This window comes from Vulpes lagopus, chromosome 21 (genome assembly GCF_018345385.1).
Source record: "Vulpes lagopus strain Blue_001 chromosome 21, ASM1834538v1, whole genome shotgun sequence".
NCBI lineage: Eukaryota > Metazoa > Chordata > Mammalia > Carnivora > Canidae > Vulpes > Vulpes lagopus.
The window spans coordinates 6920123-6941617 of record NC_054844.1 but is presented as its reverse complement, the minus strand read 5'-3'; the positions used below and the strand labels follow the sequence as shown (position 1 = coordinate 6941617).

The 21495-nt window shown below is 49.2% G+C and overlaps 1 protein-coding gene across 2 annotated transcripts in view; it reads left to right on the top strand.

Moving 5' to 3' along the window:
• LOC121479676 (anoctamin-2) overlaps positions 1-21495 on the top strand; it is a 341299-nt gene that overhangs the window by 120208 nt on the left and 199596 nt on the right. For both annotated transcript variants that reach the window (XM_041735401.1, XM_041735402.1), the window contains exons 9-10: positions 511-552; positions 7407-7471. In XM_041735401.1, the coding sequence (XP_041591335.1) occupies positions 511-552; positions 7407-7471 (107 nt within the window). The remainder of the gene's footprint in view (positions 1-510; positions 553-7406; positions 7472-21495) is intronic.

The window sequence follows — 21495 nt, the reverse complement described above, 5'->3', positions numbered from 1 at the left end:
AGAACTAAATGCCCTCACAGCTGCTCTCCTCACGGACTGGTCACTTCTTTCTCATGTGTTCCACGTGTATGCCGAATGAGGCTGTGGAGCGGGGCTCCCTGAGTCCCTAAGGAACTTCCAGATGACAGTCTGTCTCCAGTGATACTGTTGCTGTGGGCACATATGTGGGCACATATCAGCCACTTGTGGACGGGGGTGTGTGCTGTGGCACAGGGTGATCTCGGATGGTGTGCTGGCCACGGGCTCTGGCACTGCCTTTGCTCTGAGGAGGCACAGGCGGGTCGCAGGTGCCTAGGAGGGGAGCATCTTTGTGTGAGAAGCTGTCCAGGAGACACTGCAAGTGTCACTGCCCAACAAAATGGAATATTGGCTCCTTACTATGTTGTGCTTTTGACTTTCCCCAAAAGGGGAATGATAGAAAGAGATGATGCCAGAGAATAGAAAAGAAAACCCTTTCTCTGGTTTTGCTAATTCCCTTGGCTTTATGCAGCAGTGCTTTTTCTCTTACAGGGTGAATACGACAGCCCCGGGGATGACATGAATGACAGAAAGGTGAGTGGGCCCTGGGCTGCCGGGAATGCTGGGGCACGGGAGACTGTGGGTGGGTGTGGAACTAGCCCCAGACGTCCTGAAGGTTCTTTTTATCCGCTTAAGTACTCTTCAGCAGTTCTTCCACAGTTCCCTGCCCTCCAGGCATTAGAAATATGGGGGCCATTTCTGGCCATTGACATGACTGTGTGTGTACGTGCACGCGGGTGCTACTGGCTTTTCGTGCCTGGAGGGGCCAGCAGGGCTACTATCCTGAGGTCTGTCCTACAGTCCCACCCAGAAACATCATCCCACCCCTGGTGACGAGAGGGCTTCAACTGAGAAACACTGAGAGCCCCAATTCCTTAATTTATAGATGGGGAGACTGAGGCACAGTAAGAGTGGGCACCTTGCCCATGATAACACTGTCATGGTGAACAGAGAGGAGGCTCGGAAGACCTCTCACTCTTAAAGCCAGTGGCCCTGCTAAAAATGTACTATTATCCATGCCACCGTGGCTTTATTTTTTGGGGGGAGGGGTCATCTTTAGCTTATTCTTCTTGCCCTCAAGGCAGACAAGTGGGGTATAACCATGCCCAAGTTAAAGATGAGAAATCTGAGGGCGCAGGAGTGTCAGTCATGGTGATGCTCTGGGCAGCTGGGAATCAGAGGTGACAGTTAGGAGAGGGAAAGGCCCCTTTGGCAGGACCCCTCCTGTGGCAACCACAGCACCCGCCCCTACCATGCTCTCCAGGCCCTCCTGCCCAGATCCTGGTTCTTCTGCATGGGTGTGCCCCCCCTCCCACCATGACATGGCGCTCTAAGGATCACTCGCCTCTTCAGTGGGGACTTCCCCATCTGGCTGTCAACCCCCTCATGCCATCCTCCCACCAGCTCCCCAGCCATCAGCCACTCTGGCGAGTGGAGGAGGGAGGGCAGGGGCAGGAGGGCTGAAGAATTGAAGCCTGAGGAGTCTCCCCCCCCACCCCAGCTCTGTTGTCTGGAAAATTATTCATCCCCCAAGTTGCCTTTTGAGCAGCCTTCTTTTTATCCTGCCTATTAGTCCCTGTTATGAAGTGTTAAGTATTAAAAACATAAAAGGTCTTTTCCAGAAATACTGCTGTGATTGCTTACACATGTCCCCTCTCTGCCTGCCCAGGGAATCTGCTGTAGTATTGCGATGTCTTAACCTCATCTGTTTTCTATCTGATGCTAATAGTCTCGGTGTTTAATTTCCTGAAAAGTCCCGGATCAGTTAAAGGAAAAGGAGGAAGCGTTTCTCTTCACATCTCACCTAGCTCACCCCAACCGTTTTCTGTCCTCCCACTCTCTCATTTCATGTTCCTCCCCTTTAAAGAGTGATCACCACCACTGCCCACCTAAGAATCCTCCTGCTGAGTGGGTGGTGACCCCAGCCATCAAGGTGGAGCACTTTACAGGAACATTCCAGGGACTAGGAACACACAGTAACTCCTGGGAGGGATCATCCAGACCTCTGTTATCTGCACAGAGGCAGAGGGAAGCGAATTGTAGACCATCTGAAGTATATGTTTATTTGTCTTTGGGATGCTGTTATGTTATTATTAGTGATACAGCCTCGTAGCACAGATTTTTTTCTTTTCAGGAGATATTTTGCATAGGCCAGTAGAATGGTCCCCAGTGCATGGCCAGACTGGCAGAATGAGTAGTCTGGGAGGCAGGGAGAGACCAGCTCGGATGGAGCTGTGTCTTGGAGGTTAATTCCCAGAGCTGATGTCAAAAGGCAGCCAGCTGTCTTTGAAAGACAAGAAGCCCCTTTCTTGTGGCTTTGCTGTGGGTTTGCTGACCAGTCCTTATTCTCCTCTGCCTGCCAGAGTCCTGATTATGGAAATAGGCTTTGCTGGGGTGGGGGTAAGAGAATCCTTGAGAGAGGGAAAGCTCTCCTTGTCAAGTCAGGACTAAAACCCTGCGCACAGCGCAGCCAGCACCCTGCAGGCGGGTACTCCGCACCCTGTGTATGGCAAGGGGAATTCTCAGCATCGTGCTGGCTTCCCTCCTTCCCGCAGTGTCACGGTGTATGGCTGGGGCCGAGAAGGATCCTCAAGAAGAAAGAGTCTAAACCTCTGAATAAATGCAGCATATTGATTTGTTTTAATTGTATTATAATAGCCTAGTGTTCTTGGAGAGGGCTGCAGGAAGGATTTTGGTTGGGTGCCAGGGAGAATCCTTGCATCTGTTGCTGGAGGACGTGGAGAAGGGTTGGGAGCTGCAGGGGGATCCCCCTCTGGGGACCTCCAGAGGTGACTTGCAAGGGCATCCCAAGCTGCCGGTCCTGCCAGTTCCTGGATGTTCTTTACTCTACCCTGCCACTTGTGCCTGTTCCCTGATCTCCCTGAGGCCCAGGCTCCTTGTGGGCAGATCCCAGGAAAGCCCAGAGGCCCCTGAGAATGCACTCTTCTTCCCTTCCAGCTTGCCTCGTGTAGTTGTGCGTCTCGATGACTCAGCCCTGGCTAGGGGCTGGAAGTCTCTCTCTCCGGTTCCTGGAGGGTAATTAACAAGACGCACCCTGCCTCGGGAGAACAGGGGGTTTCCGCCTTTCTAGAAAGCAAGGCAGCAGGAAGAGGAGCAGCTTGGGTGTGGATGGTCCCCTCCCTCCAGCCACCGCCAGTAGCCACCTAGTTCCATGTTAGCCAAGACCTGCCTGCTTTTCTCAAGCACCCCGGGGAAGTGACCGTAAGCATCTGAGGGCTCCCTACAGCATCCTCACCCACCTACAGGGGAGCCTACAGCACATCACTGGACTGTGATTCTCTTTAGCAATCTTTAAACCCTGACTCTTGGATTTTCCAGCTTTTTTGGCAGGTGATTGTCTTCTCTAGTGGACTGTTATAAAGTGACCCCACTAAAAGGTGTACAAAGAGAGTCAGGTCTGTTTTTCTGACCAGAAAGGTACTTTGGTTCTGGGTTTCACTTGAGGATTGATTTTTTCCCCTTCTGCACTAGTTTTGCTAGTGGAGAAGGCCTAGGGAGTCGAAGCAACTTGCCAAAAATTCAAACAGTTCATTGCAAGATCTGGGAGTAGCCTTCCCTTCTCTTCCAGTCACTTCACCCTGCCCCATCGCCAACTCACAGTTGGCTGCAGCTGGCATCTTTGTTCCTGGTGCAGGTCCAGCCCTCTGAGAAGCCTGAGGCCTTCGAGAGAGCCAGGAGTCTCAAACATCTTGCCGTTTTCTGGCATTGCAAGTGGTTTTAACATTTGGGTTCTTTTTTTTTTTTTAAATAATTTTAAAAAAAGGTTTTATTTATTTATTCATGAGAGATACACAGAGAGAGACAGAGACATAAGCAGAGGGAGAAGCAGGCTCTCTGCGGGGAGTCCAGTGTGGGACTCGATCCCAGGACCACACTCTGAGCCAAAGGCAGGTGCTCAACCACTGAGCCACTCAGATGCCCCAACAGTTGGGTTCTTTTATGGTTTCACAAAATACTAAAACCAACTGACCCACTGTCAAGTGTGAGCACCAGGGAGCCAACTGGTTGCTTGAATGCCCCAATGCATCAGGCAGGGGGGTGAGTCCCTGTGGGTCATTGCTACCTAAAGGTTTGGGGTCAGGCCGACATGTCTGGAATTCCATCCAGGGCCTCTGATATGAGGCACTGTCCATTGAGACGGAGCTGCAGACTTTCTCTAATCTATTGGCAGGCTTGGCCAGTCGTGGAGAGGACATGGTGTGGCTCTGAGGGAGAAAGTAGACTTGCTAAAATCTGCATTAGAAGTATCTAGACACTGCATATTTAAAGGGATTGTTACAAGACACTGTGGATGTCTTCCTGCACTTTACTCCACCACACTAATCCCCGTGGGGCAGAGGCTCCAGAGCATACCTCCCTCCACCCTGATGGCTAGTCTGTTCTGGGACACTGCAGCCTGGGCTGTAGTAGCATGACCCACTTGGTCTCTAAGTATGTGTGAGTGAACATTTGTAGGAATGGGGAAGGGTCTACAGTGCTCCTCGTCCATTTCCTTGCCTCCCCTGCAGGGAGGCATGAGCCAGCTTGGGCAGAGCATTTGGCCCTAACTGCCATGTCCCTTCCCAGGTTTGGTGCTCTGTAGTGGCAGCTCCCTCACAGGGGCTGTCCCGTCACATCCTCTGTGCCCATACAGCCTGTCTTCACTGAGCTCACACAGCATTCTTGGCTCAGCCTCATCTGTATCCACAAACAGAATCTAGCTTTGTGCTTGGAGGGCACTATACTGAAAAAGGGACCTCCAGATGTCCTTACAGCTCTCAATGTGGGCCAGAGCCAACTGTACCACACTGGTTCTCAGAGCATTTTTAGTTTTCCCCTCCCAGGCAGTGGCAGATAGGTGCTCTCAGGTTCAGGTTTTGGCTTGATATGTGACTCAGAGAGGAATTCATTCTGGAGCTGGAGGTCAGAGCCTGTGAGGCAGGCAGTGACGACCCACAGCCCTCAGGGGAGTCCTTGCCCGTACCTCCTGACGCACGCGGGCCTCCCTGTGGGCCACGGATGATGTCACTGTGACAGCTGGGTGCTGGTGAGTGCAGGGATTGCACTAGGAGAGGGAATAGAGACCCAGGGCAGCAGAAGCACCTGAGGTGTAAGGGAGGAGGAGATTTAATGATCAAGCTGGAATTCAGTTAGGAGCCACCTGTCTGGAGGGAGCAGCATCCAAACTCATGGATTCACATCTTCCTCTGCCAGTCACACAACCCCCTTTTGTGTCTGGGTTTCCTCCTTTGCAGGTGGTGCCAAGTGTGGCTGCAGTTTGCTCTCTCAGGGTCCGTTCAGTTTCAGGTTCTGCTTTGCCGAGAACCTGGAGATACTATCACAATTAAGAGTCTACACCCATGAAGTAGGAATGCTAGTTCTTATGTCAGTTTGTGAAAAAATCATGTCTTTAAAGGGTCTTCAGTGAAAAGGATGGCTTCCTGATGTTCAACTGGATATCCAAAATATCCAGTTAGAGCTGCTTCTCCTGGACAGAATTCCTTGTGAATTCTCTGTGATGTGTAAGGACGTGTGGTGTGTAAGGAGAACAGAGAACATAACAGGACAGCCAGTGTATTGCAAACCTGTCAATTCGAGACAGAGAATTTATTACATGCTAATGCCTTTTTCATGTGGGTATCTTGATGATGCCTAATTATTTCATTTACCTTTGGATAATCTGTGAAGCTCGCTGGCCAGGTGTTTGGAACTGAAATGCGGTTTGTTCGAGTGACACCTAGGTTTTGTCCATGGGCTGGCTCTGCTAAAGTTGCTGTGCAAACATCACAAGATGACATGGCTTAATGTGGGGGTGTTGCCCCCACACCAGCACAGAAACCACTCTTGTCAAGGTCATGAGTGACCTTAAAGTCACCGAATCTGGAGGTCACTTCTCCATTCTCACCTGACCTGACCCATCAGCGGTGTTTGACACAGCTGGTCATTTTCTTCTTTTTGAAACCAGTTGTCCTGGGGCTTCTGGGACACCACACACTGCTAGCTCTCCACATCGTTGGCTGCTCTTCTGTCTCCTTTGCTGCTCATCATCTCCTTCCTCTCTTAATGTTGCCACACCCGGGCCCCACTGTCATCCTCTTCTTTACCCACTTCCTCTCCCTTGGCGGTTGCCTCCATAGTTTAATGACCTTAAAAGTCATTTCCTGTCAGACATCTCCCAAATTTACATCTTCTTTGTAAATTTAGGAGGTAAACACTCCTTTGAAATCCAGAGGCTTACACTCAGTTGCTTACTCAGTAGCCCCATGGGGATGCCTACAGGGCACCCAGACTGAGCTCCTGGTCCTATCCTTCCTCACCGGCTTTTCCACAGCACACGGTGTCACCATTTACGCAGTGCCTCAGGACAAGTCCTCCATCTCACCCCACATCCAATCTGACACTAAGTCTTACTCTACCATTAAAACATAATCATTATCACCCACTGCCTCGGTGCTGAAGGCTGCCTTCACCTCCCCTGGACCACTACAGAGACCCCTGCTCCTGTGCTAGCTCTCAGTCTCTTCCCTATACAGCAGCTGGCATGAGCGATCTCCAGTCCACACCAGATCATTCCTCCTCATGGCTGCATATCTCTCCCTGGCTTCCTTCACAGTACAAAGGTTTTAGCATGGCCTGCATGCCCCTGAGTGATCTGCCACCTTGGTACCTTCTGATGTTATCTCTGATTATTCTCCTCATGCTCACGCTGCCCCAGCCACCTGGCTTCCCTATTTCCCCAGGACATACCACACATGTTTTCCTCAGGGCCTTTGCACAGGAAGAGCATGCTTCTGCCAGGCATGTTCCTTCACTTCCTTCAGGTCTCAGCTCAAATGTCACCTTGGAGAGGCCTACCTTTGCCATCTGCCTGAAATGGCACCCTACCCTACTGCCCTGCCCTTGGTGTTCTGCTCCCTCGCCTTGATTTAGTTTTCCTCATGGCATTTATAAATCTTGTACGTTGATGTGTTTCTGTTTGTCCCCATACATCAGGGCATAAGATCTATGGTAGCAATGACTTTGTTTGGTTTACAGCTGTCTCCAGCATCTGGCACGTAGTAGGTGCTCAATAAGTACTTGTTTAAGGAGTGAATGAAGGAATGCCAGGCTCTGCTTTGCTGGACTAAGCCAGGCAAGGGAGTGAAATGTGGGGTTATAACTGGCAGGTGTAGCAGGCACTGCCCCGGAGTGTGGTGAAGGTCACCTTTATTATGTGGGGAAGGGAAGTCAGCCTGTGTGGCCTCCTGCCTTTGGATACCTTCCTCGTGGATGTCTTGTGAGAATTTTCCTAGAAGCTGGGCTTTGAGGATAAAAGTTTGACTTGCTAAGGTGGACTGAAAAAATGGTCCCCTCGACCTCTAATCTGTTTCCCTCTTTTTCTTGTTTAGCTGCTGTATCAAGAATGGGCACGCTATGGAGTGTTTTATAAGTTTCAACCTATTGACCTCATCAGGTAAGATGTGGGGGGCACTCTTGGGAGGACCTAGAGTTGCAAATTCTGAAAGATACCCATCAACCCTCTTAACCCTTGGCATTCAGTCTACTGACCAAGCAGAGGCACCTGCTTTTCTGGGCTGTGATAATCCTGCTGTATGTCTGATGCCTGGGGAAGCAGCACAAGGACAGAGGGTGATAGGGTCTGTTTCAGGGCAGCAGATAATGTGATTGACATATCATGGCTTCTGTCTTGAAGTCTTCAGCCTATGGTGTCTTTCCTTGCCTGCTCGTGTGTATGTGTGTGTGTGTGTGTGTGTGTGTGTGTGTATGCAGTTATCACTCGTATATTGTCCTTCATATTTGTCCTGGAGGATGGGGTAAAGCAGATCCTTGGGTTATGCCCAAGTGGCCACGGTGTTGACCAAGAGAAGGGAAGACCTGGCAAATCACATGAGGACTAAGCTGGCTGGTCTAAGAGTGAATGTCAGCTTTTTCTGGTTTCTCCACATTAGAAGGGAGAAGAAACAGAGTCTTGGGATCCCTCCCATCAGTGCCACCCTCCTGGTACCTTGGGAGTTTTCCTAGCTTCTATAGAAGATTAATGAAAGTCTTTTGAGAGATCTTACTAGAATGCTATAGGTCTGACTAGTCTAAATGGGTCGAGGGCTTCAGAAACTCAGTGGGCCCTTGGAGCCCAGCATCTTTCCTAGCTGGAATGTTGGGAGGCACCACTGTGCAGTGGGAAAGCGTGGGCTGAGAGCGGAGGCTGAGCCCACCTAGGGGCTATTGCTTCTTTGGGAAAGCCACATTCTCTCTCTGGTCTTTCAGGATCCTGCTTATCACAAATTTGGGGGAAAATGGGAGACTGACCTAAGGGATCAGTGAAGAAACCTGGTAGCCCATACTTATTTGGAAAAGATGGGGACTTCTGGCCATGACTGACATGATGGACTCACTGCCACACGGTCACTTGTGGCTCTTATAATGAGCTAATTAATCAGCCGGTAAACACAGAGAGTGTTCCTGGCTAATTGCCCTGGGCTGGGATTGTGAGAGGGGCAGCAGCCAGAAGGACTGTGTCCAGAGGGAGGAATTCCAGCTTCTTCTTGGAAGAAGAAAGCAGCCTGGGGGCCGTAGTTTGGGTAGGTTCACCTCCCACCCAGAGATATGATGGCCCTCCCAGGGAACTGGGAGCTCGGTTTGGACGTCTCTTGACGGCAGGTGTTTGTTACAGCTGAAGACCGTTAACTGAAGTGCTGGGGTCCAGAGCAGGGCCGCGGGGTGCCTGTGACTGAGGCTTCCTCACCCCGCACCTCCCATTCCTGGGCCGCCTTGTATGAAGCATGGGCCACCTAGACTGTTCTCTGGGCCACACCAAGGCTGTTTCCTCCATGCTTGGTGGGCTTTGATCTTCCTCTCTGCATCCCAAGTGGCCACCCACTCTGTCGCCTGTTTTCTCCAACTACTCATTCGTTTTTTAAAAATATGATTAAAAAATAAGAACTCTCCCTACCAGAGAGCCTTGTCTGTCCCCCCCACCAGAGACCTCAGGTGACTGGCTGCCAGCTAAGTGGGAAATGGCTCCAATGTGCACTCAGTTTTGGCCACCAAAGCAGCCTCACCTGCAGTGGAAGAATTGCCTTTGGAGCAAAGCCCTGCTCTGGGGCCTGGCGGTTCCTGAGGACACAGAGCTCAAATCTGTCTAGACAGGGCATGGTGTGCTGCAGAATTGGAGGCTGTCCACTGCTCCTCACACATCAGATGGCTCAGGGAGCTCCCATAGCCCCTGGGTGAGGCCAGCAGCTTGGCTGGTTTGGCCAAAAGGGAGGAAGGCTGGAGCCTAAGGCATCTCTCGAAGGCTGGCTGGAGGGGAAGGGAAGGGGAGGCTGGATAGTATGCCTGGGTGGGGGGGTCCCGGGGGGGCTGCTGTCTACCCAGTGGTATAAGAAACTCTGACCTGGAGCCGCTGTAAGGAAAAAGTGACAGTAATTGGGGGGTGGGTGGGAGGGAAGGGCCGGGGCATTAGGGGCAAGCCGAGTAATAGGTGGGTAAGCGAGGTGGCAAGCAAGAACACATTGCTAGAGGGTTCATGAACAGGGAGAAAACAGGGTGCAGGGTGTGGGCCACGGCTACCCGCACTCAGCAGGTGCCACCCGAAACTCATGTTACAATTGCCTTCCAAATGGCCCAACTCACTTTTTCTGATTCTGTCAAGGCCACCTCCTTCCTCCTCTTTGTCGGCTGTCCTTTCTCCTTTCCCACGGCCTGCCCTGACGCCAGGTCCTGTGGGTGCTTCTCACTGCCCATTCTCTCCAGCGGCTTCTCCATCTTTCCTGCCGCCACCTGTCGGGACCCACCTGGCCCACGGAGTCCAGCCGGTGGCTGCCTTCCCTGAGCCGTCGCCGGCCCCCACACCGGGTCAGTGCTGTTCTGTTGCTACTTTACTAACATGGACTATACTCTCTTTGTGCTGCATGTAGAAATTGCACCCATATGTTTGTGTTGAAAGATTGGCAGAAGCAGGGGAGTCTTACAGAAGTTAGAAATGATAATTGATACAAAGCTTACTAGGAGGTATTCCCGCCTATTTCCTTGGACACTCAGCTCCTTATTTTCAGTGCGGAGCTTCTGTTCCTCCTGTGGATTCCCAGTGCCCCTCCCTTATGCCAACCATTTGGAACATTCTAAAGCATTGAGAAGTTGGGAACTCAGTGGAGGAGTGTGGGGAGGGCAGGGAGAACTGTTTGCGTTTTGAAAGCCCCAGAACTGTCTTTCCCCTTCCACAGGCCTTCAAGCCTAAACTTGCAGTTTGGGGTTTGAGGCTCCTTTCCCAGGTGTTGGAAGTGGACAGAGGGGAGGCAAGGCACCCTTCCCTGTACCTTTCACCCCTGCCTCCTGCTGCTGCACCTTCATTCATGCCCAGCAGGCTGCACTGTGAGTCTGCTGATGACTGGTTCCCAGCCCAACAGGGCTCTCCAACCCTGGATCCTATCTTTGCTCTAGAAAGCTTGGGTGGGGCGTGAGCTGAGTGTGTGTGTGTGTGTGTGTGTGTGTGTGTAAACGTTGCCTGGAAAGTTCTCCAGGGAGGTATCCAGCAGGGATGCCACTCACAGTAGTTCTCTCTGGCAACTTCTAGCCAGCAGCACTTGTGCCCTGGCAGGAACACAGCTTATGACCAAGACAATGGATGAAATGATGCCTTAGCTTCAAGTAAATGACTCCTCTGGTCCCTTAGGAGCCATGAGAGGGTCCTCACAGCCAGAAAAGTAGATTTTTTTTGCCTATATACTGCTCTGGGTTTACTCCCTAACATCCTAGGAGGAATCGGGGGACTTGGGGCCTCTTGGATTTGTACAGGTGTGACCCACTATTAGTCAGGGCCATGACCTGTCTTTTTACTAAGATTAATGTCTGCTCACAGGCTGATTTTCTTAGCAGGAAGGTTTTAATATGGATGAGACAAAGGTTTTAAATCTGAGTCTGATTAGCTCCTGTGTTGAAGCTGATCTACAAAATTTTTGTTTTTAACCCTGGCCACTGGCTGCATATGATGGTGTGAGAAAGAGAGGAGGTCCAGAAGTCTACTAAGCTTAGCATGATGGCAGCACATTGGCTTTGGGGAATTCACCCAGGGGATAACACGAGGGCACCATAGCATTTGCTGTACGGAATCAGGAATACAGTCTGGAGAGGAGTGATTCCCTTTCAGCAATGCCCACTTCATGAGGGAGGCTTCCTAAAAATCAGGCCCTGGGCATGAAACCCATCCATGTGGCAGCTCTGGAGTTCTCTTAGAAATGTCCTGGCTTGAAGCCTTCAGATATGAACACTTCCACAGTGGCTTGAGAGTGATTTCTATGGGGTTGTACCATCTCAGGAGCCTTTGGGCCTCATCTGATGAGACGAGTGGCCCTGTGTCCCCACTTTGCTACATACATATCTTTGTCACCTTAGAATCCCAGATCTTTCTATCCTAGCCCGTGGGGAGCCTGTCTGGAGCCTTGGCATCACAAGAGCTGCCTTTCCCTCCTCCTACATAAGACAGAGGGCCTTGTCCTCCCCAGAGTTCTCCAGGACAGCCTCTAGAAGGCTGTGTGATTTGATCTATCCCTCTTGGTCTCTGGGCCCCACTTCTACCCTCCTGAAATGTGACCCATCTAAATCCCTCCAGAAGGAAGACAGAGGAAGCCACATTCTTTCTTAGGAGGCTTCTCAGCAGGCCAGGCTCGGGGAGGACCAGCTGCAGCTGGTTTGGGGGAGGGAATGGAGAGTAAAAAAATGTTGATCAACCTGTGATTAATTATTTCCTGAGCCCTGCTGCCTCCTCCTTGATCCTTCTCTGGGATGTATAAAGGCAGTTCAGTCCAATGCAGTATAAGCATTTACTGATGCTTATGGTGAGCAAGTCTTTGTGCTAGGCAGCATGAGGACGTGAAGTGAATCTAGCAGTTATGTAAGGAGGTAGGCATATGCAAGGCAGGATGAAGTGAGGGCTTATAAGGATTATAACATAAGTACAAACCTAATACTGCAGGGCAACAGATGAAGAGTAATTGCTGCTAGCAGAATAAGGGAAGGCTTCCTGGAAGAGGTGGCCCTTGAATTAGAAATGCACCTTTCTGAAAAGCTGAGGTTAAAGGACATGAATGTGTCTTCATAGCCAGCCTGGGCTATTCCACATATGGATTTACTGTTTAGCCTGCTATCAATGGCCAGAAATCCCACTGACCCAAAGTCAGATCCTTCACAACTATTGATTGTGAGTGGTTTAGGTCAAAAGTTGACTTGGAAGACTTACCTGTGTAGATTCTGTGCCAATCTGGCCCACGTCCCTCATTCTGCCCTGTGAGTTAGAGAATCCAGTGTTGAAGTTGGTGAGGCTAGATCCAAGGGAGGGGAGGCCAAGGAGAGGTGCAATATAGGACTAGACCCTGGTGTTTGCATGGGTCCCAACATTTGAAGTATTGGATTTAGCTGGGAAGCATTTTGCAGGCTGGAAAGAATTAGCATCTTGTGGGCCTGAAGAATGTTCCTTTTCCTTCCAGAGGTCGAGAGGTAGAGTAGACACGGTACAACAGGCTGTAGCAGATTAAGGCAGGACCAAAACAAGGATGGTAATGTTCTGTGCTATTATATTCTGGCCCATTTTACAGATGAGGAAATAAGTTAGGCTGTTTATTAAGTCTAGCATCTCCTCCTGGGGAAAGCCTGTGGCCTGTGACCTATAAGGAATTGGAATAAAGTGTTCTCCACTCTAGGCTGTACCCAGAGGCTGGCTTGGTCATAGGAGGGCAGCCTCTCAAGTTTCAGAACAGCCTTCCATGGATGGTGGCTCCTGTTTCAGATCAAACTCTTCATTCTGCCTGGAATGTCAGCCTTATGGTACAAATGGTGGATCCCCAGCACCAGGAAGCTACACACACACACACACACACACACACACACACACACACTTCCCAGGCCCACCCGGAATTCCATGGGCAGCACTGGGGTAGGACCAGGCTGTACGGCTCACAGCTCATTGCCTCCTTGATTCTTTTCTATCCAACATCCTGGGGAGGAAGAGAGGCTGCTATTATTCTAAAAATATATGGCAAGCTATATGCTGCATGTCCCTTTGGTCCCTCATGAGCAATGAACTCTCAGTTACCCACAACCACCGGTACCAAACCGTGGCACAGAGAGGTGGACGGCACTTAGGGGTCAGCATCTTGAGGCCTGGCCTGGAGCAAAGGGATGGAGACTTGCTCTCTCACAGCATATTCACCTAGCAAATGCCCAGCCTTGGCTTGATTTTTCTTGTAGTAGAGAGCACATTGCCTTAGGGGAAGCTTGTTTCTCTGCTGGACGTTTCTAGCCACTAGGAGGTCATGGAACCAGAGAAGTAGCTTTGCCGGTTTCCCTCCTTTTGATTCCAGTTCAGCTTCCAGGAGCTCAGTCCTTTAAAAAATGGAAAAGAGGGATCCCTGGGTGGCGCAGCGGTTTGGCGCCTGCCTTTGGCCCAGGGCGCGATCCTGGACACTCGGGATCGAATCCCACGTCAGGCTCCCGGTGCATGGAGCCTGCTTCTCCCTCTGCCTGTGTCTCTGCCTCTCTCTCTCTCTCTCTCTGACTATCATGAATAAATAAATAAAATCTTTAAAAAAAAAATGGAAAAGAATTCTTGTGTCCCTAACAGCTCTCACGTACCTGAGGTTTTTTTTTTTTTTTCCTGTACATGTATAACACTCCCGGGCCTTTCTGTATGTCCTCCTGTGACACGGGATGCTCAGCAGCAGCATCGTCCCGATGCTTCTTTTCTGGGCTCAGTGGCCTGGGAAACTTAGAGCAGGGTCCTTCTACACACCTTACCTGGTGTAGGGGAACCAACACATATTTTCCATTGACCATATATCAGATGCTAGTGCCGGGCACATGGAAATGAACTCGAGGTCAGGGTCAGACCTCTAAGCCTGTAGATGACCCCTAGCTTTTCTGGGAAATGAAGGGACAAGCTGGTGGAGAAATTTGCAAAAAGCAACTGTGAGGCTGTAAAAAATAGCACATGGAAAAGATCATGAGGGGAAACTAGGAAACTGGGATCTACGGTGATGGGCTCAGGGGAATTGGCTATGCCTAAGGCAAAGATTATTGGGGGTGACCATAACTATTTCTGGGAACATCCATGTGATGTGTTACGGCACTCGCAGACCCTGGAAATTGTCAAGACACATTTTTAGGATCACATCACTTGCCAAATCATGGCAAAGCCTCACGTGCGTCTAAGGTCATCACACCCAAGGAAAAAACTCAGCCAGACTGGAAATAGTTCAGGGAAGAAAAAGTGAATGTGATCAGAGATTTGGAGAGGATGCATCTGAAGACAGTCTTAAACAAATAAGAGCTCCCTATCCAGAAAGAAAATGGAGAGGGAGCGAGGCTGCCACTTACAAAGTTAGAGGATGGATAGAGCATGCATTGAGTCCTGGCTTAGGGACATTCCTGTAGACTAGGAGCAGTGGGTTAAGAATGAAAAGAACTTTCTTTTAGCTCCAGCTTTGTTTCCAGTTGATGTAATGTCTGGACAAGCCATTTTCTCCTGAACCTCAGTTTTCTTGGCTATTAAATAGGGACTATACAACCTGTTCCACACGGCCCATGATGTTATTTTGAAGACTGTGATAAAGTATCACACAAATACTGTGATGATGGACACAGTCTTGGTTAAATAAAGGCATTATTTATCCACTCCCTAGAGGAAAAAAATAATATTCCCTAAGCTTTGCATAGCTCTCCAGCTCAGGAGTTTTGACAAATACTGTATAATCATAAGACTATGTTTGTTTTGTTTTTACCGTAAATCAATGCATTTTAACCATGTACCTTTGTGTGTGGGCTCCCAATGATCCTGCAAAGTGGGTATTCTTACCTCCATTTTACAGATGAGGATACTGAATTCGGTGAGACAAGGAGCTTCCATAAGCCACAGAGCCAGCCCGTCTGGGGTTCAAACCAAGGCCTACCTAACTCCAGAAATGATTGTTTTTTTGTTCCCTTGTAACATGTGGCTGAAGGTGACACAGAGCAAGCTAGGTTTCCAGCTATCTGATGTTAAGCTCTGAGGGAAAACTGGTGTGGGGTCAGTACCACTCTGGTCAGTGGAGCTCACTGGCCATAGTCAGCCTCTGCCTTACAGTGGGGTTGTTGTCATGAGCATTCCCCTGTGCATAGCAGGAATGATGGGCCACTCTTAGCTTGTTGAGCTGGATAGAATCATTTGTGCCTCTGTTAAGCAGAGAATGCCATGTTTTTGTTTCTCAATTCCACTTTTTATAGTTTTTTGTTGTGACATCTTCCATGTTGTCAGCTGTCACTTCTTGTTTTTGTCAACTTAGTAGCTCTCTCCATGGCACTACTGTATTACGGGGTCTCAGTTGTAGGTTTCACAACAGACACCCCCACTGGTTTGCACTGGGCACTGGGGGAGACTCTTCCATGGCCTGTCTCAGTGTCTGGCTCCTGTCCAGTGTGGGATTTTGTGGAGGCTCTGCCTCTGTCATGGGAATGTCTTCTTGTTTTCCAGTGAGAGTGAAGTGGGGTTTCTGAAGCTCTAGGGGCCTCAGACATGGGAGCAGAGTAAGTATGACACCATCAGATCACAGAAACCCAGACTCTTGAAGGTTTTTCTTAAAACAGAACTGAGAGTCTGTTAACAACATGAGAATGGATCTTCACGGGTTTACTGGATGAAGAGCTTTGTCCTGGGATTGGTGTCAAAGCTAAAAGAAGGCAGGGAACAGGAAGCTCGAAGTGTCATGGTGGGACACAAGGTGCTTCCAGTAGAACGCTGCTGATGGAGGTCACAGAGCTCTAAGTAGTATAATTATAAGCGGGTGGCTGACACACACAGCGATCTGTCAGCGTGCCAGGGCCAGGTTGTAGAAGGTTTCAAAGGGGTAGTAACTTGATTTAGTATGGTTTGTGAGAGAAAAAGGCAACTTATGGGACAGGTGAGTTTGGAGTAGAAAGCAGAGATTTGAAAGAGAAAAGAATTGTGGTTGGGAGATTTACAGGACCTGGGTGAAAGCATTCTTGGTCAAGAGAGGCTGACTGGTGGAGACCCAAGTGTGGCTGGGGCCGAGGAGGGGCTGAGAAGCAAGCAGAGGGTTACAGGCAGTGTTTGGAGGAGACATTTGAAGCAGTGAGGAAAGAGAGCCCAGGCAAAGGGGTCAGGACAGGGGACAACCAACTGTCACGTGATTTCTCTGGAATTTAGGCAGGTGGAAAAACAGCTTATAGTGGTTTGGGAACTTGTGTGCTCCTAGCTATGAGGTGAGAGCAGACGGCTTCTCGCCGGCTCTCTTGGGAAACTTTGGGCAAGTCATTCAGCCCCTTTGGACCTGGTGTGATCTCTCTCCCTGACAGAGAAAGGGGAATCTGTCCTCCCCGACAAAGCCTCTCGGCTGGCTGTGGCAGGTGCAAGCCTGTCCGTGGGTGTCAAGGACCGCAGGTAGATCTAAGGGACTGATCTTGCCTTAGAAAGAGTGAGAGGACTAGCATGTGGATAAGTTACCATGGACACGGCCCAACTGTTTGATCCCGGGAGCCACTGTCTCACCACGTGTCTCTGGAACCCTTGAGCTCCCCGTTCCTGCTAATGATATTCCCTTGAGTGATGTTCTCCACCCACACCACATGGGTATGTAACCAACATAAACAGAAAACGTCTTAACACGTTGAATAACATTGGCGGATCACACGTTACAACAACAACCACAAGATAGCTAAATTTAATTAGCCTGACACGCCTGGGCTTTTCGCAGAGGGACATGCCTCTGTTTTAGAAACGGAAAACCACAGCATTTTGTGGGTCTGGAAGTTACAGACATAAGCAAGAAACAAAAACAAAACAAAACAAAACAAAAAACTTCAAGATCCCTGCCTGGGAGATTGCTGTCCTCCAGTACCTTTGGGATTATGGCAAGGTATTCAGACATATGAGTAGTTGGCTAACAGCCAAGGACTGCTGTCTGCCCCTGGTGCAGTGGTTGACTCAGGCTGTGGAAGATGTGGTACTTAGCCTGGCTCACCCAGCCCATTGAAGGGACCCAGGAGAACCCTCCTTGAGGGCACAGGCCCCAGGGTTGTTGGGTCGGCCTCATCAGTTTCTTTCGTAGAATCCATGTTCAATTGAACACAAAGAGACAAAAAGGGGATTGGAGGATTGGAGTTTTCAGCTTTGTATTTGGGCATTTTAATCTGGACGAAGGTAAGGACAATTACTGACTTCCAGCTGTTAGCAATAACAAAATGACTGTATTTCCTTGGGTTGATACTCTGTGTACTCCTCAACCTTTAATTAGGAAGGTAAGCTGCTCAGTTGAGAGAAGAACCATGCCAAGGGTGTCTCTTTGTCCCACTCGTGAGCACTCCGCCACCTGGAAACCCCACCTGATAAATCTGATGTACATTATTCCCCAAGAATGTCCTTTCACTTTGATCATTCCCCATGCTTATTCCATGGTCTGTTTCCCCTCTTTCTCAAGTCCTGTGACATCATATCTCCCTTGGGGATACTAGCACTTCTCTGAAGGCTTGACATCTTTCTATCAAATCTTGTGAGACCATATCTTCCTTTGGCTATATTAGCCCTTCTCTGAAGGTTTAGCATCTAACCGTGCAGTTGGAAAGAAGACTCCATGTTTTGGGAAAGAGATTTCAGAGACCATGTAATTCAGTTTAGTTTTATACAGCATGTTCATTGTGCCAGGCACTGTTTTAGGCACTGGAGTTAAAGTGATAAAAAGATAGATATGAACTGACTTTGGGCGATGAGATAATTTATCATCTAACCTGGAACACTTTTGACAGTGATGGTGAATACAATTAATAATTATGCTGACTGTACTAGTCAGCTATTGTCACAATAATGCTGCATAACAAACTATCCCAGAGTCAGTAGCTTACAACAGCAGTCATTTATTTAGCTAGACAAATAAGACATGTGTCTTTAGGCTGAGTGAAAAAGCTCTGCTTCAGGCTAAGGGTTGGCTGGGCTTGGCTCTAGGCTCCAGACTGTGTTCAGGTCTTCATAAATCTGTACATTATCCTTAGATCAGAAACTAGTTGGAGCATGTTCCTCTCATGATGCATCATAAGAGCACAAGCAAAGGAATGGAAACAAACAGTACCTCTTATAAGTATCACTGACATCACATTCCCTAGTGTTCCATTGACCAAAGAAGTCACATGGCCAAGGACAAATCCATGTTTCTGGGAAGTACACTCTTACTTAAGGAAAGAGGAGTTCATATTTGCTGAACGCCAATCTAACCTACCACACTGAGACAGCAGTGCAAACCAGAACTGTCCCAGGAATATCTGAACCTGTGATCCATGCTAGTTTGATCTCATGGAGCTTGTGATCTAGCAGGGAGCACTGATAATGCATAGTTAATTTTAAGGGTGACATGGTTTATAGTATAGGAGCGCGGAATATAATGGGGATAAAGATACAGGATAATCCAACGTAGTTGGAGAAGGACTCCCTAAGGAAGTAAGTTTGAACTCAGATTTGATACATGAGTAAAACCAAAGATAAGCCAGACAAAGGTGAATGGAGTAATGACAGTAGCTAATATTATATGGCACTTCCTGTGCTGGTAGGGACTGCTTCAGCTCTTTGCATTTGCTGGCTTACAACAACCTTTGGAGATAGATACTATTATAGTCACTTTATGGAGGAGATACCAAAACACAAAGGATTGTTGAGTCACCCAAGCTCACACAGCTAGTAAGTCAGAGGTAAGCGTTGGGTTCCCAAGTCTGGCTCCAGAGTCAGGTCTCTTCGCCATTGGGTATACCACTGCACTGTTGGGAGAGGGTGCCTGGGATGCAGGAGCATTAGGTCTGCACTGAGGGGAGTGACAGTGGCAGGTTTCAGGGCCTTTTGGACCTGATTTTGGAATTTATCCTAAGGAAAAAAGTACATCCTGGAAGGGTTTGACTTATATGGGTGCACTTGTGTGGGTGCCACTTACATGATCCAGTTGGCTTTTACTTTTAAAGGACTTGATATTCTTCCTTGTGGGGCACTAGAAAGAGCTTTCTTGTTTTGTGCCAGACAGGATGGAGGGCCTGGGGGCAGGGTAGGGGATATCTGGGAGAAAAGCAGCTTCTGCTCCTGGGTATCTTCTGTCCTTCTAAGAGGACATGATGCTCTGGGTGGTTTGATGCCAAGTTAAGAGTCTCTTTTCTGTTCCCTCTCTCCATGTCCTAACTAACTCACAGATTTTTCTAGTTGTAATGTCCCTGTTCCCCAGTGGTAGCTGTGTCAGTGGGCATGGTGATGACCATTACTAACAGCATCAATCCCCATGCTCACTGTGCACCTGTTTTGCCATGTCTGTTGTATGTATGATCTGCTTGAATCTTCATGGTAACCCTGTAAAGTTTGGACAGTCATCATCCCTGTTGTCAAGAGGAGGATACTGCAACACAGTGGATAAGTCACTTGCTCCAGATCTCAGGCAGTAAAACTTTAGAGCCCATTTATCTTAACTGTTTTTGTTACAACCTGAGGAAGGAAGATGTTGGTGAGACACAGGGGCTTCCTCCTGAAAGGGGCCTCGAGGCGATGGTGGGGGACAGTGGACCAATGTGTTCAGATGTTAGATGGGATGTTGAAGGGACTCTAGATCTTTTGGAATAAAACAAATCTGGTTCATTAAGGGAGTATGCTGAAGATCACGAGGACAGTTTTAGATTTGGGGAGGTCTTTGAAAGCCATTCTCTCACTTTATAAAAAAGGAACCCAAATCCTCTAACAGATTTAATGGGGCAGAGGGACAGAGGTATCATGTCTGAGGCTACTTTTAGATAAGGAATCATTAATTTGTGCTTTTGTCACCTGCTGACATTTAATATGGACAGTGGTGACCTGGGAGGTAAAAGGGTGTGTGGGGTTAGAGATAGTGGTGATCCTCCAGGCAGGTTGACTTACTGCTACCTTCCTCACCTAATAGTAGGGGGGTTGGGCCAGGTGATCTATAGCATCACTTCCAGGGCCAACTTTCTAGGCTCTGTAGATAGAATCTCAAGTCTGAAGCTGGTCTGGGGGCAAGGCCCCCCAGGTCTCACAAGGAGGCAATTTGAAGTAGAGATTGGAGCCCAGGAGTCTGGACCCCAGTTCTAAACTCCACCCATTGGACTCACCACCACCTAGGGAACCCCTGTTACCATACCCCTGTATTTCTCTCTTCCTCTCCCTTTTCCTAAACACCCCCATCTCTGTTTTATTTTGCCTCTCTAGCTTTGATCACATCTGGAGCATTTTGTGGAGTTGATGAGTGTGTGTTTTCCTGTTGGGACACATGGTGTATATCAGAGGTACTTAAGAAGCTTTGGACGGGTGGAAAAGTCTGCGTGGCATCTCAGAGGCTGCTGGCCTGGGGAGTGGATGGCAGCTGCATAGCAGGAGACCTGGCATGGGGGCTGGTTGACTCTGGGAAGGCTAGACCACTGCTCCAAATGGCTTTGAGTTATTTTAGTGGGGTTGGTGCATGGGAATTAGGTGTGTGTGTGTGGCCACACATGAGTGTGGAAGAAGAATGGAAGGCCCTCTACCTTGTTGCCAAGGGACACCGCCCTTCAAAGCTTTGCTCTCCATGGTAACTCTGGCTCTTATCTGCGTGTATGCACATCGAATAACATAAAGCAGTGGTGTTTTTTTTTTTTTTTATCGGTACAATGAGTGATGAATGTGAACATGGGGCAAAGAGGCAGCCATGCTCCGTCTGTGAAAGATGATAGTAATTGCCAGTGAACCCCCGGGCAGGACCAGTGAGCAGTGAGGATAGATGAGATGTGCAGTGGGGCCCCCCGTGGTGAATGGGCTGGGAACATGCCCAGTCCCCTGACCAGGATTCTCTGCTGTCCATTATCCCCTCCCTCGGTGTTGGCCTTTCGTCCTCAGGGGCCCAGACGTGGGCAGGAGGCAGTTGGTGTGTTTCTGTGGAGGTGAAGATACTTTCAGGAAGTATCTCTAAGAAGAATGGTGGTGGTAGAAGCAGACAGATTGTGTGAGAGTGATTCTGAAGGACCCAAGTCACCCTTGCCCTACTTTTCTTTATTCTTTTCATGGGTAGTGAGGAGGAGTGGGTGTGCCCAGGCAGATCTGTTTACCACTCATTTAGAGCCTGACTCCTGGCAAGATGTTTCAGAACCCATCAGTGCCCTCCTGAGTCCTTCCCACCCCCTCCCAGGGCTTGAGTTAGTGGTCTTCAGCCTTCATGGCTGTGGGTATCTCCCTCTAAAGTTCTCTGGTTCCCCTGCACTTTCTCCTTCTCCCTCCTCCAGTAACCATTAGGCTTTCTTCTTTCTTCCACCTACTTTCCTTACCAGTCCATCCCAGCTGCTCTGTACCCATTCACCCCTAGTGACATCTTCCAGACTTGGAGACGAGTGACCCCCATTGTGGCCTGCCAGAGGGGATTTTGGAAAGTTGATAGAAGGTATTCATTGGCTCAGGGCAGGGGTGCTGTTGGGGAATGCCACACAGAG